This window comes from Magallana gigas, chromosome 5 (genome assembly GCF_963853765.1).
Source record: "Magallana gigas chromosome 5, xbMagGiga1.1, whole genome shotgun sequence".
In the NCBI taxonomy this organism is placed as follows: domain Eukaryota; kingdom Metazoa; phylum Mollusca; class Bivalvia; order Ostreida; family Ostreidae; genus Magallana; species Magallana gigas.
In genome coordinates, this window is record NC_088857.1 from 40,957,197 (window position 1) to 40,969,952 (window position 12,756).

A 12,756-nucleotide genomic window follows, 5' to 3' on the forward strand; every position below is an offset into this window, starting at 1 on the left:
TAAAACTCTTAAAATACCATCCATTAACTCGGATGAAACATAAAAAATAAGAGAGGTGTCATCAGCATATTGAGAAAGTTTATATTCTATTCCATCTCATAACAATTCCTCGTATATCCCTATTACTTCTAATTAAAATCCCTAAAATCTCCGTGCATGATAAAAAGAGATATGGAAAAATGAGATCACGCACCTTGTCTACAACCCCTTTGAAGATTATATTGTCAGAATTGAATCCATTGTAAAAGCTTTTTATTCATTTTTTTTATTGTTGGTACAAATAAATTATTTTAAAAAAATCAGGTGTTTCATAAATAAATTTACTAGTATCAAATGCGTTTTCGAAGTCAATAAGCATTAATAAGCCTTGTATTCTATGTTGATCAGTATAATGCATAAAATCATATATGAGTCATATTTTCTCCAATAAATCTTCCAATTGTTAAACTAGTTTTGTCTTTATTTATTTATATGTCTAAAAATGACTTAATTCTATTAGCAATCCACTCTAATGCTATTTTGTAAACAACATTTAGGAGACTTAGTGGACGCCATTTTTTAATGGAACTGTTTTTGTTTTCCAGCTTTCGGCAAGCAAGTTATAATTCCGAACTTATTTGGTTTTGTAAAGTGTAGTAGTTTATTTGAATTATCAATTGCTCCCTAATTAAAGATCCAGTGTTGTTCCAAACAATTTGAAAAATTCACCCGTTTATCCGTCAGATCCTGGACTTTTATCATTCTTCATGTTTAATTTAAAATGTAAAACCTTTTTCTGTTTCTATCATATCCTTTGTTGTATAAAGATTCTCATAGAATATCTTTGTTTCACTTCAAATTTCGTGTTGATTTCTAAATATTGATCCAATCTGCTTCTCAATAACCAATATTTGTTTATAAGTATAGTTTTTTAATTCCAAATTAGCGAAAATTTTTGTTGGTTTCTCCCTGGTCTATCCAATGTGCTTTTGATTGCATACATTGACCTTTTAATCTAGTAGTCTTAATTTCTTCCCATTTTTTACCAGTAAGTTTATCCTCAAGTTGTTGAATAGAATCTTGTGTCAAATTTTGTTATAAATTTAAAATTTCTTTTTCAAACATTTATTCTCTTTCAAGAGTTTTTTAACTCTAGGTTGAGTATGAAATAGTTTTGCTCTTATATCCATAAGTAATTTATCTGAAAACAATTGGTCGCTTATGATAAACTGAATACATGTATTATCATCTAGATATCTGCTTTTTACTTGAAATTGAAATACAAAAAACATTTTGTATCATTTTACAATGTTACGTTAAGTGTTTGTATTATTTAGATTTAATTAATAAACATGCAGAAAGAAGTACATTAACTACATGTGTTACAATAGTTGACTTTGCCAGAATGTTACTCTTTCCGTTACCACAGAGTTATAACGTCATGAAAATATCCCTTATTAACCCTTAGAAAAAAACAACACACTTCAGGCATTTTATTTTCTTCCGGTTATAAGTTTGTATAAACAAAATACATGTATCAAACATGTTTAATTAAAGTAGAATGACAGCGACAAAATGTCCTTATTACTTGCTTTCTATTCATACTTCCCCAATATAAAACTAAGGAATATAAAAGAAATTCTGCCATTTTCAGCATTTTATTGGGTAATCTGAAAACAAACACCAACAGAAAATATCAATCTTAATTTTTTTCTGATAATATGTTGGGACTAACTGATGTTTTCCTATGTGTCTGTTGCCTTTTTGCCAATATCACCATAACGTCATGTTTTTGTAACGTTACATATAATTCAACAGATGTAATTGTGAAATGTGATAACGCTAATACATCTAACGCACCAAAGAATGTAACGATTCTGTTTTGTAATAACAACAAGGATGATTGTAACGCGAGATTGTTTTGCAACCGTGATTTTAAAAAATTGCGTGTCATCGACATATCAAAAAATAGTCTACAATATTTACCACAAGGGTGTTTTTCTTCGTTTGTGGATTTGGAACACTTAATTATATCAAACAATCAACAGCTGGGGTTTGATAACATGTATAACGCATTCCACGGACTTAACAAGACCAAGATAAAACAAATTCATGCCAGTAATGTCAACCAAGTAATGGTCATCTACCCTTATCCGAGGAACACATCAACTCTTCTAACAAATACCTCACTCAAAACCTTTCATGTTGCATACAACGAAATTCAAACTTTAGAAAGCGGGTCCTTTTATTTGTTACCAATGACTTTGCAAGACCTATATATTCGTGGAAATCGATTTGAATGGAATCCAGTTTTCTTAGAAATTGCCAGCCTGAAAAGCCTTCAGAAGCTCGACATCAGTTATCAATGTTCAACACGTAGGTATCGTCAGAGAACACGACGACATATTGATCTGGAAAGAAACATCACAAACCAAACTAAAGAAGACTGCAAAGATAAAACACTAGGGGACCTTTTTCGTGTGGTTCCACCAAGTCTTACAACCTTAATCGCCACGGGCTTGATATCCGAATACTCTTGCATTCCGCGTTTTGTCATTTCAAGGCACAGTAAGCTTGAGTACATAGACATTTCCCAAGCAGGATACAATACTTGGATGGGTCCTATTGATGTTCATCCCATGTTTAATAATATTAGAGTGTTAAATTTGTCAAACAACCAATGTCAGTTTATCGAAACTGGCTTTTTTCGTAATTTAACTCACCTTACAACTCTTAACTTAAACTACAATGTACTTGGTCCATTCATGTCATTTACAAAAATATCAGCATCTGTTTTCCATGGGCTTAAATCTTTAAAATGCTTGTGGATGACAAACAACTTTATAAAGCATCTCGACAAAAACCTGCTGAAGGACAACGTTTACTTAGAGGAGCTTCACATAAATAAAAACGAGATTGAGTCATGGACTTTAGATATCAGCCATCTGAAATACCTAACACTAATCGATTGTTCCCGAAATAAACTCACCACTCTTCCCAAATCAGTCAGAGATTCGTTGGATGCGATTAGCAAGAACAAAACAGTAAAAGTGAATCTTAAATAGAATAAAATTATATGTACATGCAAAAATTTGGATTTTCTTGACTGGATGTTTAAAACCCGGGTCGGAGTAATACTCCCGGAGGGTATTCAATGTGTTGGTTTTAAAGGTAATATATCATATGGCTATGACTATCTAAAAAAAGAATGTGGTAAGGACCACAGCGTAAAAGAGTGGCTGTATCTTGTTCAGACAATTTGTCTTCTCTTCATTCTTTCTGTCATCGCTCTTGTTGTTTACAAGAAACGTTGGACACTCATCTATCGGTGGTATATGTTTCGTCTAAAACGAAAACGATACACTCCAATCGGAGGATGTGCTGGTGGTTATCAGTTTGACGCGTTTTTGTCTTTTGCTGACGAAGACAGACCATTCGTTGACAGAGTGATAGATGAGTTGGAGGGAAACCCGGTGGTTAAACTTAATGTTTGTGTTCATTTCAGAGACTTTATTCCTGGAAAATCTATTTCAAGGAACATTGTCACATCGATTCATTCGAGTAAGAAGACAATTGTGTTCATGTCACGTGCCTATCTCAAAAGTGATTGGTGCAAATACGAATTGCGAATGGCTATCACAGAAGAGAGCCACATGAATCGTGAAGTTGTCATAATGACAGTGCTTGAAGATATTCCCCATAAAGAACTTTCTCTGGATGTCCTGCAGTATTATAAGAACAACAGTTACATTAACAAACCTAACACGGAGGATGAATTAAAACTGTACCTGAAAGTGTTAGAAAAACTTGTTAATTAATGTTAAATATTCTTCTTATGTGTTTTAATGACCTTTATTTTACAATGCTTACATTGATTTGCTGGGTTTTTTTTAATAAGAGGTAGAATTACTTCTGATTAACTGGAATTTATAAAAAAAAATAATAATAATACAGTAATCAGACTATATAATAGATTGTCCCATTTTGGTTTGATCTCAGTTCAAACAAGTTATAAGGTCGAGAAACACAAGGAAATAAAAAAAAATGATGAAAAATCAGTACGAAAATCGATTTATTTAAATATAATGATTTAAAGGTAAAACCTGTATTAACAGTGTGTATAGAAGTATGACTTTTCCCCAAAAATTCCTTTAAGAGTACATAACTGTATAAGGAAACGTGTATTGTATTTGTTTCGAATGTTGAATATATCATATCTTATTAAAAGGAAAGAGCTGCGGTTTCTTGTAAAATAAATCATTTTCTTATCATAAAAAGTGCTCTTATTATGAATTATTAAAAAAAAACGCATAGAAAAGTGAACAAGGAAACAAGTTTAATGCTTTACTTTTCCTCGAATGCTGTTTCAATTAATTTTATAAAAAGGAAATTTTTCTAAAAGCATAAATAACATTTGCTAACTGTATAATTTAAGAGGTCGCTTTATTGCCCTTGTGCAAAGGAGAAAAAGAGAAGGTCGGAGAAGGTTTTTTTTAGGGGAAGGGGGATTCTCAAAACGACGTACGGATTTATGGAAATAAAAGTAAATAAAGTTAACCAAAAAACTTATTTAAATCAGAAGATTTCAACAGCATAAATTACTTTTTGTTAAAGAAACTACATTAGACAAACTTAACCCTCTTTAAGTAACAAGTTACAGTGTGTGTGTGTGGGGGGGGGGGGGGGGTAGGTGGGTGTGTGTGTGTGTGTGTGTGTGTGTGTGTGTGTGTGTTTGTCTATGTACACTTCCGAGGTATTGTTTCTGTTTACACACCAACGTACTGAGGTATGTGTTAAATACCGAGGTACTTTTCCCGTAACCTCGGAATGTATACCTCATTTTATGCGTGTACAGCATGCAGGGATTACGTGGTTTAAATTAAGCAATAACCTCGGTAGGACGTCATATGGTTGGTAGGTGTGTGTTCTATCAACATCGGGTCGTATTTTGTCATTTTCAACTTTGAGCACACACTTAATCAAACAAGGCCTCTGATTGGCTGAAAATTTGATTGGCTGTTTAACATTACTCGGAAATCAAAACACTACATTCGAGAGTCTCGGACATTTTGATTGGATTACATCGTGGCACAAATTCAGATAAATAGGTAAGTGCATGTGAACGATTCTATCTCTTATTCTTTTTCTAACAAGAAACGTATTTAATGTTAAACATGCTTAGGTGCAAAATGCTATATGATACTTAAAATAAAACAGGAACGATTTTTGAAAAGCAACAAACACGCCTATTTCTCTATCATTTCCGTTGTTAAAACTTGGGTAAGATTTAAAACAGATTTCATGTTCTTCATTACAAAAAGGGGTTAAAGCAATATGAATTTATGAAAAATTGGTTCAATTTTAAAGTTTTCATGATATATAGTTCTATACATTACAAGATATAGTAGTTTTCATGAATTGCGCGTATGAGAAAATTCGAATTGCCTCAACATGAAATTGATTTAGCTTGCATCATGAAAGCGATTTTTCTTCTCATGATAAATATATAAAATTAATTCTAATAAATCTAAAATGTGTAAATCAAATCATTTAAGATTTATTGGCATGTCATTGTTATAAAAAATATTTATGCTGTTCATTTTTAACATATCAAACCATGTCCAGAATCATGGTTTGGTTTGCACACGCGCCATTTAAACGTGCTTTTTTAACTAATGAACGCAGATGACATTCACAGTACTAAACAGTCATTTCATACAATGAAACAAAAACATTATTAATGAAAATGGACATGGCTGTGAGTTTTTAATTGATTCATCTTGATTTTAAAAAAAATCTTAAGTTTGATAAATTCAACTTAAGTTGTGAATAACCAAAATTACTTTACTAGTTGTTCTACAATGCAGAAATGAAGTTTGAATTATTAAGCGAGGATATATATCAGCAGATATTGTGTTAAATTGAAGATAACAACAGCAAAAAACCCAGCAACATAATGATAGAATTTAACAAAATAGCAAGGCAGCTTACTCTCTCTCTCTCTCTCTCTCTCTCTCTCTCTCTCTCTCTCTCTCTCTCTCATGAGACTCAGATAGTGATCCATGCATGTGATGATTAAGTATAATTATATTGTAAGGAACGATATGAATATAAAAGAAAGAAGTAAGAATTTACATGGATATGATACGAGTATTTCAACATAGAATATAGTTCGATATATCTTTAGTTTTCCTGGCATTTTAACGATTTTGATATTTTACAAATTCTCTCTCTCTCTCTCTCTCTCTCTCTCTCTCTCTCTCTCTCTCTCTCTCTCTCTCTCTCTCTCTCTCTACCAAATGCAAACAGTGTTCACAAAACTAATTCCATCCTTTTAACTATTAATTTTCAGATTCACAAACAAATGATGTGCATGTTTGGTATATTCGTTTTGCAATCATCCTGTTTTTTAGTTTTAAAGGATTTTGATATTATTGATGGTTGTGATGTTTACAGTTATGATAATGGATTTTTAATCCTTTTCGAAAGTTACGTTTCCTTTATTGTTGCTAAACTGGTTTTAGAAGATATGGGATATTTTTATCAAACGATGAATGCGTGGTAAGTAGAATGTTGGAATGTGAAAAACCTCAAAATCATCCCTACCAGGTGAATTCAACCAGAGAATATTTTGTCGCAAACAAATAATAGTATATTCCTACATTTGGAAATGCTTCATATTGATCAAATCAAGTTAATGATACATGTAAATAACAATGAACACTTTCATTATTCGGATGATGTATGAAAAAGGCATAAATTATGTCATTAAGATGTTTTAACCATAGGCGTCGGAACCATAAGGATACATTTTTTTTTGCTTGTTAAGATTCCTGGTACTAATCACTTGTAATGCAAATATAAAAGGTGACTGGTTTTCTTTTGTGTGACACTATTTGAAAAATTGCAAAAAAGTAACTCAATGTTTTTTGCAAAGTTAGATCTAACCATAATGCACATTGCATCAAGGAGGGGCTAGTCCAACACCTCCCCCACTATTTTCTCTCAGCAAACATAATTTTTCTTAAAGAAATTACAAGGAAGCTTCCGGTAGAATGTAAGGAATTGAAATGAATATAAGGAAAAATTAATAATTACCGGATTAGGAATTTCATGATCTTGTGAAAATATGTTTTTGTAGGTAAGATTTTTTTGAGTTATTAATATACAACACCCCCCCCCCCCCTCACCCCCCTCCCACACGGATTAAGGATTTCAGGATTTTGGGAAATAACATTTTTTTAGCTTGTCAAGATTTCAGATGATAAGTCCCCCCCCCCCCCCCTCCCGATAAATTGTCTTTATTTTATTTTGAAACGGGATCGGGATTACAATTATATAATAATAAATCACGGGATAGTCCCAAAATGTAGTGGCGGAGTCTGACTTATTGAGAGATACACAGCATAATATATGGTACGACTTTACTGATTACATTCGATCCCTGTAGATTGTAAGCTCCTCCCAACATTTCAAAGCTTTAATAGACGAATGCATTTAGATGCATAAAATGTTTTACGGACCGTTGTGGCGAGCGCAGCTCAGCAAAAGTTACACACAACATGTTACCTTGTCAATTAAGTGATATTTTGACAATTATCAACTAACATCAAAGAATTTTTGAGAGATTGAGAGAGAGAGAGAGAGAGAGAGAGAGAGAGAGAGAAAGAAAGAGAGAGAGAGAGAGTTATGTATTTCTAATTTTAAAAAAAATGTCATAACACATATACTAGGCTGTATCTTCCCCCCTAACACGGTCCCTGTTTGTTGACCAGTGTGTTTTCCCATTTTAAAACTTAATGGGGTGACAATATGCAATATCTACAGAGTTTTTTTCCTCATTATTCTTTTCAGATTTTGTTCAAAATAATCAGGCTGTAACTTTTATAACAATAATATATATTTTTAATTTCCTCCCCAAGTTTACTGTACTTGCATGCAAAGTTAGCTTAAACAGGCTGGGCGGACTCCGAAAACACCGTCATGTATTGCGATTTTTTCAACTTCCATTTTGTAGCATATGTTAATTGGCCAGAGAGTGAAAATGCATTGAATTTCAAAGTACGGGTATATTATTTTTTACTTTTACAGTCTTTGGAAATAAACTAAATGTATTGTTAATAAAAAATGCATGTAACGTGTATATTGAAATAATACTGAATATAAGAAAGATTGGCCATTAAAAGCCTCTTTGTACCAAAAGTTTTTTGGGTCTTGGGCTAGGATATGAATAGTTTGAGATTCTTCCAACTTCCCGCTCCTTTTTAAGGATTAGGAAATGTTTTTCAAACATCAAAGACATTTCGAATTCAAAATGAAATTTAACATGCATAAATATTAGACCCTCTGGCAGATCAATCTAAAGACTATGGTGTTCATGTGGCTGTCAAGACCTGTGGGCCTTTTGTTTGTTAAGTACTACATGTAGGTTTGTTGATGGTAGATAGGCAGCAATTTGAAATTTGCCTCTTATTAAAGCCATTTTTATTGAAGAGAAGTGAGCTATGCACCTCACATTTGTAACATTTTATTTGATATATACTTAAATGTTTTAATTGTTATAATATTTAACATTTAACAGATGGTTTAATTTCTTTTTTGTAGATAAAATGATCAAGAGCAACCATGTATAATGAGTAAATATAGCTAGCATGGATGATGAATTTCCCATTGGGCTTTTAGCATTTGATTCAGATTTTGAATATTCAGAATTTTATTTTTTCTGTGCAGATTTTTCTCTAGATGTGTTGGAGCTTTTTATTAATGGAAAAATTTTCTTTGCTTTTTCTCTGCAGCTGAATTCAATGCATGTATATATTTTTGTAATTTAATGGGATTTCATTTCTCAAAGTATGTACTTATTTAAATCCACATTATAGGAGGACACAATAAGAAAAAGGTATTGTCATCTTGTATAAGTTGATGTCATGCAAAATCGCTAATTTTATGGGTCTGTGATGTTTAAGCTAATTCTACATTCAAAATCTTAAATCTATTTATAGACTGCCAAATGAAACACTACATATTGCTACATATATGTAGAATGGGAACATTTTTGACTGCATTTGACAATGGATACATTTCAAAATTTAGTGGAAAGTCCTTAGATGAAATTGCCTGTGAAGGTAAATATTTTTATTGCAAGTAAACTTGTAATAGGCAATTAAATTAAAAGATAATAGTCAGATAAGAAAATTAGTTGGCTAATATAACAAAGAAATGTTATTTTAAAATTAAAAGTCGCAGATAAGAAAATGAGTTGACTAATAAGATCAAAAACTGTCATTTAAAAATTCCTTTAGCCTAGTGTCTGTATTTTGTTGATATTATTAACATAACTCCATTTGTTTCTTTTAATTGTAGACATATATTCAAATGATGATGATGATGATGATGATGTTGGAAAAGAACGAGCCAGAAAAAAGAAAACTGGACCTAAGCCTTCAAAACTCCCAACAGGTAAAAGCACAAGAGTCCTTTTTCAAAGCATATGTCAATACAAACACAATGAATTTGAAGATCCTTATGCTGAAAAACTTTCTACATTTTCAAAGTATGATTTTTGTGATATGAATGGAATGTTTAGAACTGTAGTTTCATTCAAGAACTGTGGTTTTATTCATTGTCATTGGCATCAGTTTTTGTAGAATATTGTAAAACAAAGCTTCAAGAACACTTAAATTAAAGGTAGTCTGCATGTGTGTCTATAATTGAGAAATATCTGATAATTTGTAGTAAGGTGCCTATGTGTGTATACTAGAAAACACTGAGGCAGTGTCTGCGTATCTATATTTGGAAACGCTGATAATGCATAGTGAGGTATATATGTGTGTTTATATTGGGGAAACACCCATAATGCATAGTAAGGTATCTATGTTTATATTCAACTGGGGGAAACAAACATAATGCATCGTGAAGTATATATGTCTATATTAGGGAAACACCCACAATGAGGTATGCGTGTGTCTTTATTGGAGAAATATCCATAATACATACATGTAGTTAGGTATATGTGTGTTAATTTAAGGGAAATACTAATAATGCATAGTGAGGTATATGTGTGATTATATTGGGGAAACACCCATAATGCATAGTGAGGTATATGTGTTTTTATTGGGGAAACACCCAAAATGCATAGTGAGGTATATATGTGTGTTTATATTGGGGAAGCGCCTATAATACACACTGAGATATATGTCTGTCTATATTAGGGAAACATCCATAATGCATAGTGAGGTATATGTGTATCAATATTAGGGAAACACTGAGAATGCATATTGAGGTATATGTGTGTCTATTTTGAGGAATTATTCATAATGCATAGTGAGGTATATGTGTATTTATTTTTAAGAAAAACTAATAATGCTTAGTGGAGTATCAGTTTATTTTGAATAGAAAACAATTATATTTCGTAGCTGTATGTTGTAGACATAGATGTGAGTGATGAACATGATGGCAATGATGATGATAATGATGAAGATGGGGATGATCATGTTGGAAAAGAACGAGCTAGAAAATAGAAAACTGGTCCTAAGCCTTCAAAACTCCCAACAGGTAAAAGCACAAGTGTCCTTTTTCAGAGCATATGTCAATACAAACACCATGAATTTAAAGATTCTAATGCTGATTTTTTTTTTACATTTTCCAAGTATAACTCTTATGATATGACTTGAATATTTAGAACTGTAGTTTCATTCAAGAACTGTGGTTTTATTCATTTTCATTGGCATCTAATTTGTAGAGAATTAAAAATAAAACAGTTTCAAGAACACTTAAATTTAAGGTAGTCTACATCTGTGTCTATAACGAGAAATCACTGATAATTTGTAGGAATGTATGTGTGAATACTAGAAAAAACTGATGCAGTGTCTGCGTATCTATATTTGGAAACACTGATAATGCATAGTGAGGTATATGTGTGTTTATATTTGGAAACACCCTGTCCCATAATGCATAGTGAGGTATATGTTTGTCTATATTGGGGAAACATCCATAGTGCATAGTGAGGTATGTGTGTGTTTATATTGGAGAGACATCCATAATGCGTAGTGAGGTATAGGTGTGTTTAAATTGGGGAAACACTCATAATGCATAGTGAGGTATATATATGTCTATATTGGGGAAACATCCATAATGCATAGTGAGGTATATGTGTGTATATAATGGGGAAACACTGATAATGCATAGTGAGGTATATGTGTCTCCATTTGGGAAATTCCCACAAAGCATAGTGAGGTATATGTGTGTGTATATTGGGGAAACACCACTAATGCATAGTGAGGTATATATGTCTATATTGGGGAAACATCCATAATGCATAGTGAGGTATACGTGTATGTGTGTATATATTTGGGAAACACTGATAATGCATAGTGAGGTAAATGTGTCTCTATTTGGGAAATTCCCTTAATACATAGTGAGGTATATGTGTGTCTATATTTGGGAAACACCCATAATGCATATTGAGGTATATGTGTCTTTATTAAAGAATCGCTGAAAGTGCTAATTTGGGTATCAGTAGATGTTTTTAATTTGAGAAACACTTTTAAATTGAGATACATGTAAATTCATATATATTGGATTTATTTATGAACTTTTTCACAAGTACCTCACTATTCATTTTTAACTTATACCCTATACTCATTTGTTTTTAACTGTTGAATGAATAAATGAATTCAAAAATGATTTTGCATTTCATTAAAGGTAAAACTGAATGTCGAGAGGAAGAGGAAGCAAATTCAATAAAGAAGCCTTGCAAGAATTGTGGGAACATTTTTTTAGGACTTTTTGCAATTGGTTTTTGTTTGTCGTCATGTGGTGTTAATTTTGTGCTGACAATTAAATAATTTTAATTTCTTTCAAACTACATGGCCTAATTTTTCCAAATTCTTTCGATATGATGTATGATTTGGGTAAGGGGGACATAAATGGTAATTTCATTTCTCTTCCACACTGTGTCCTTGGTCAGCAGGGCCAAAATGCTAAAAGGAAATTCAGTTGTAAATTTTATATTAGTTTTTTTACTCCAGAATGTAGTTTAATTACATGCATATATGATATTCCTTTATTGAGGTCTGTGTCTGGGCTAGTTACTCAGGTGACCGTTAATGCCTGTTGGCCTGTTTGGTTTAAAAACAGTTCAATTTTATACACGAAGAAGTGATTTTGTGTTAGAACTTGAAAAATCACCTTGCTTTTTTAGTGTGTAAACATCACTGTTCAAATTTATTGAAATTTTCAAAAAATTGATTGTCTCTAAACTGGGAATTAATTCCTTTGAAAGATTGTTTATTTATTTAACAAAGCTGTATTTTACTTATTGATAAGTGAAAATACATAGGATAATTTTCTTTTCTTTGCACGTATGTATTTTTTCTAAATAACGACAAAGTAATTTCAATGAATTAATAAAGATTAAAAAAAATCGGGAATTAATTCCTTTGAAATATTGTTTATTCATTTAACAAAGCTGTATTTTACTTATTAATAAGTGAAAATATATTGGATGATTTTTTTTTCGTTGCACGTATGTATTTTGTTTATAATGACAAAGTCATTTTAATGAATTAATAAAGATAAAAAAAAAAAGAAGAAAGAATTGTTATACTTGCTTCACGACAATTTTTTGACCTTATACTTTTTGCAAGAATTTACAGGGTAAAAAGATTTACTCTTGTCTATCAAAAAGTCCATCAGTCCTGGTTGTTTATTTTACATTTTAAGGAGTTTGTGTTTAGATCTCTAGAATCATTTTTTTTTAATTCGCAGATATGTTTA

The 12,756-nt window shown here is 31.7% G+C and overlaps 2 protein-coding genes across 6 annotated transcripts; both read left to right on the forward strand.

Annotated features, from left to right (window-relative positions):
* The first annotated feature begins 3,314 nt into the window (after positions 1–3,314).
* On the forward strand, positions 3,315–3,797 carry LOC117693115 (toll-like receptor 4). Its single transcript, XM_034483293.2, has one exon. The coding sequence runs from the start codon at positions 3,315–3,317 to the stop codon at positions 3,795–3,797; it is 483 nt and encodes a 160-aa protein (XP_034339184.2).
* Positions 3,798–4,693: 896 nt separating this feature from the next.
* On the forward strand, positions 4,694–12,551 carry LOC117690773 (nucleophosmin-like). Of its 5 annotated transcripts, XR_010714209.1 has the most exons (6): positions 4,700–5,087; positions 8,584–8,615; positions 8,982–9,104; positions 9,343–9,438; positions 10,408–10,533; positions 11,683–12,551. XR_010714209.1 is itself a non-coding variant. In XM_066085422.1 (5 exons), the coding sequence occupies exons 1-4, from the start codon at positions 8,612–8,614 to the stop codon at positions 10,497–10,499; spliced, it is 315 nt and encodes a 104-aa protein (XP_065941494.1). In that variant the 5' UTR covers positions 7,282–8,611; the 3' UTR covers positions 10,500–10,533; positions 11,683–12,551. The 5 variants fall into 5 exon arrangements, 1 of the variants encoding a protein (XP_065941494.1); XR_010714206.1 differs by having other exon boundaries at positions 4,694–5,087; positions 8,584–9,104; XR_010714208.1 differs by lacking the exon at positions 8,584–8,615 and having other exon boundaries at positions 4,702–5,087.
* Positions 12,552–12,756: the final 205 nt, after the last annotated feature.

Excerpts from the sequence above, each read along its gene's own strand:
- LOC117693115 (XM_034483293.2), top strand. The coding sequence starts at position 3,315 with ATGTTTCGTCTAAAACGAAAACGATACACTCCAATCGGAGGATGTGCT.
- LOC117690773 (XM_066085422.1), top strand. Across the intron at positions 9,105-9,342 it reads AGATGAAATTGCCTGTGAAG|ACATATATTCAAATGATGAT; the intron begins GTAAATATTTTT and ends TTTTAATTGTAG. Across the intron at positions 9,439-10,407 it reads GCCTTCAAAACTCCCAACAG|ACATAGATGTGAGTGATGAA; the intron begins GTAAAAGCACAA and ends TGTATGTTGTAG.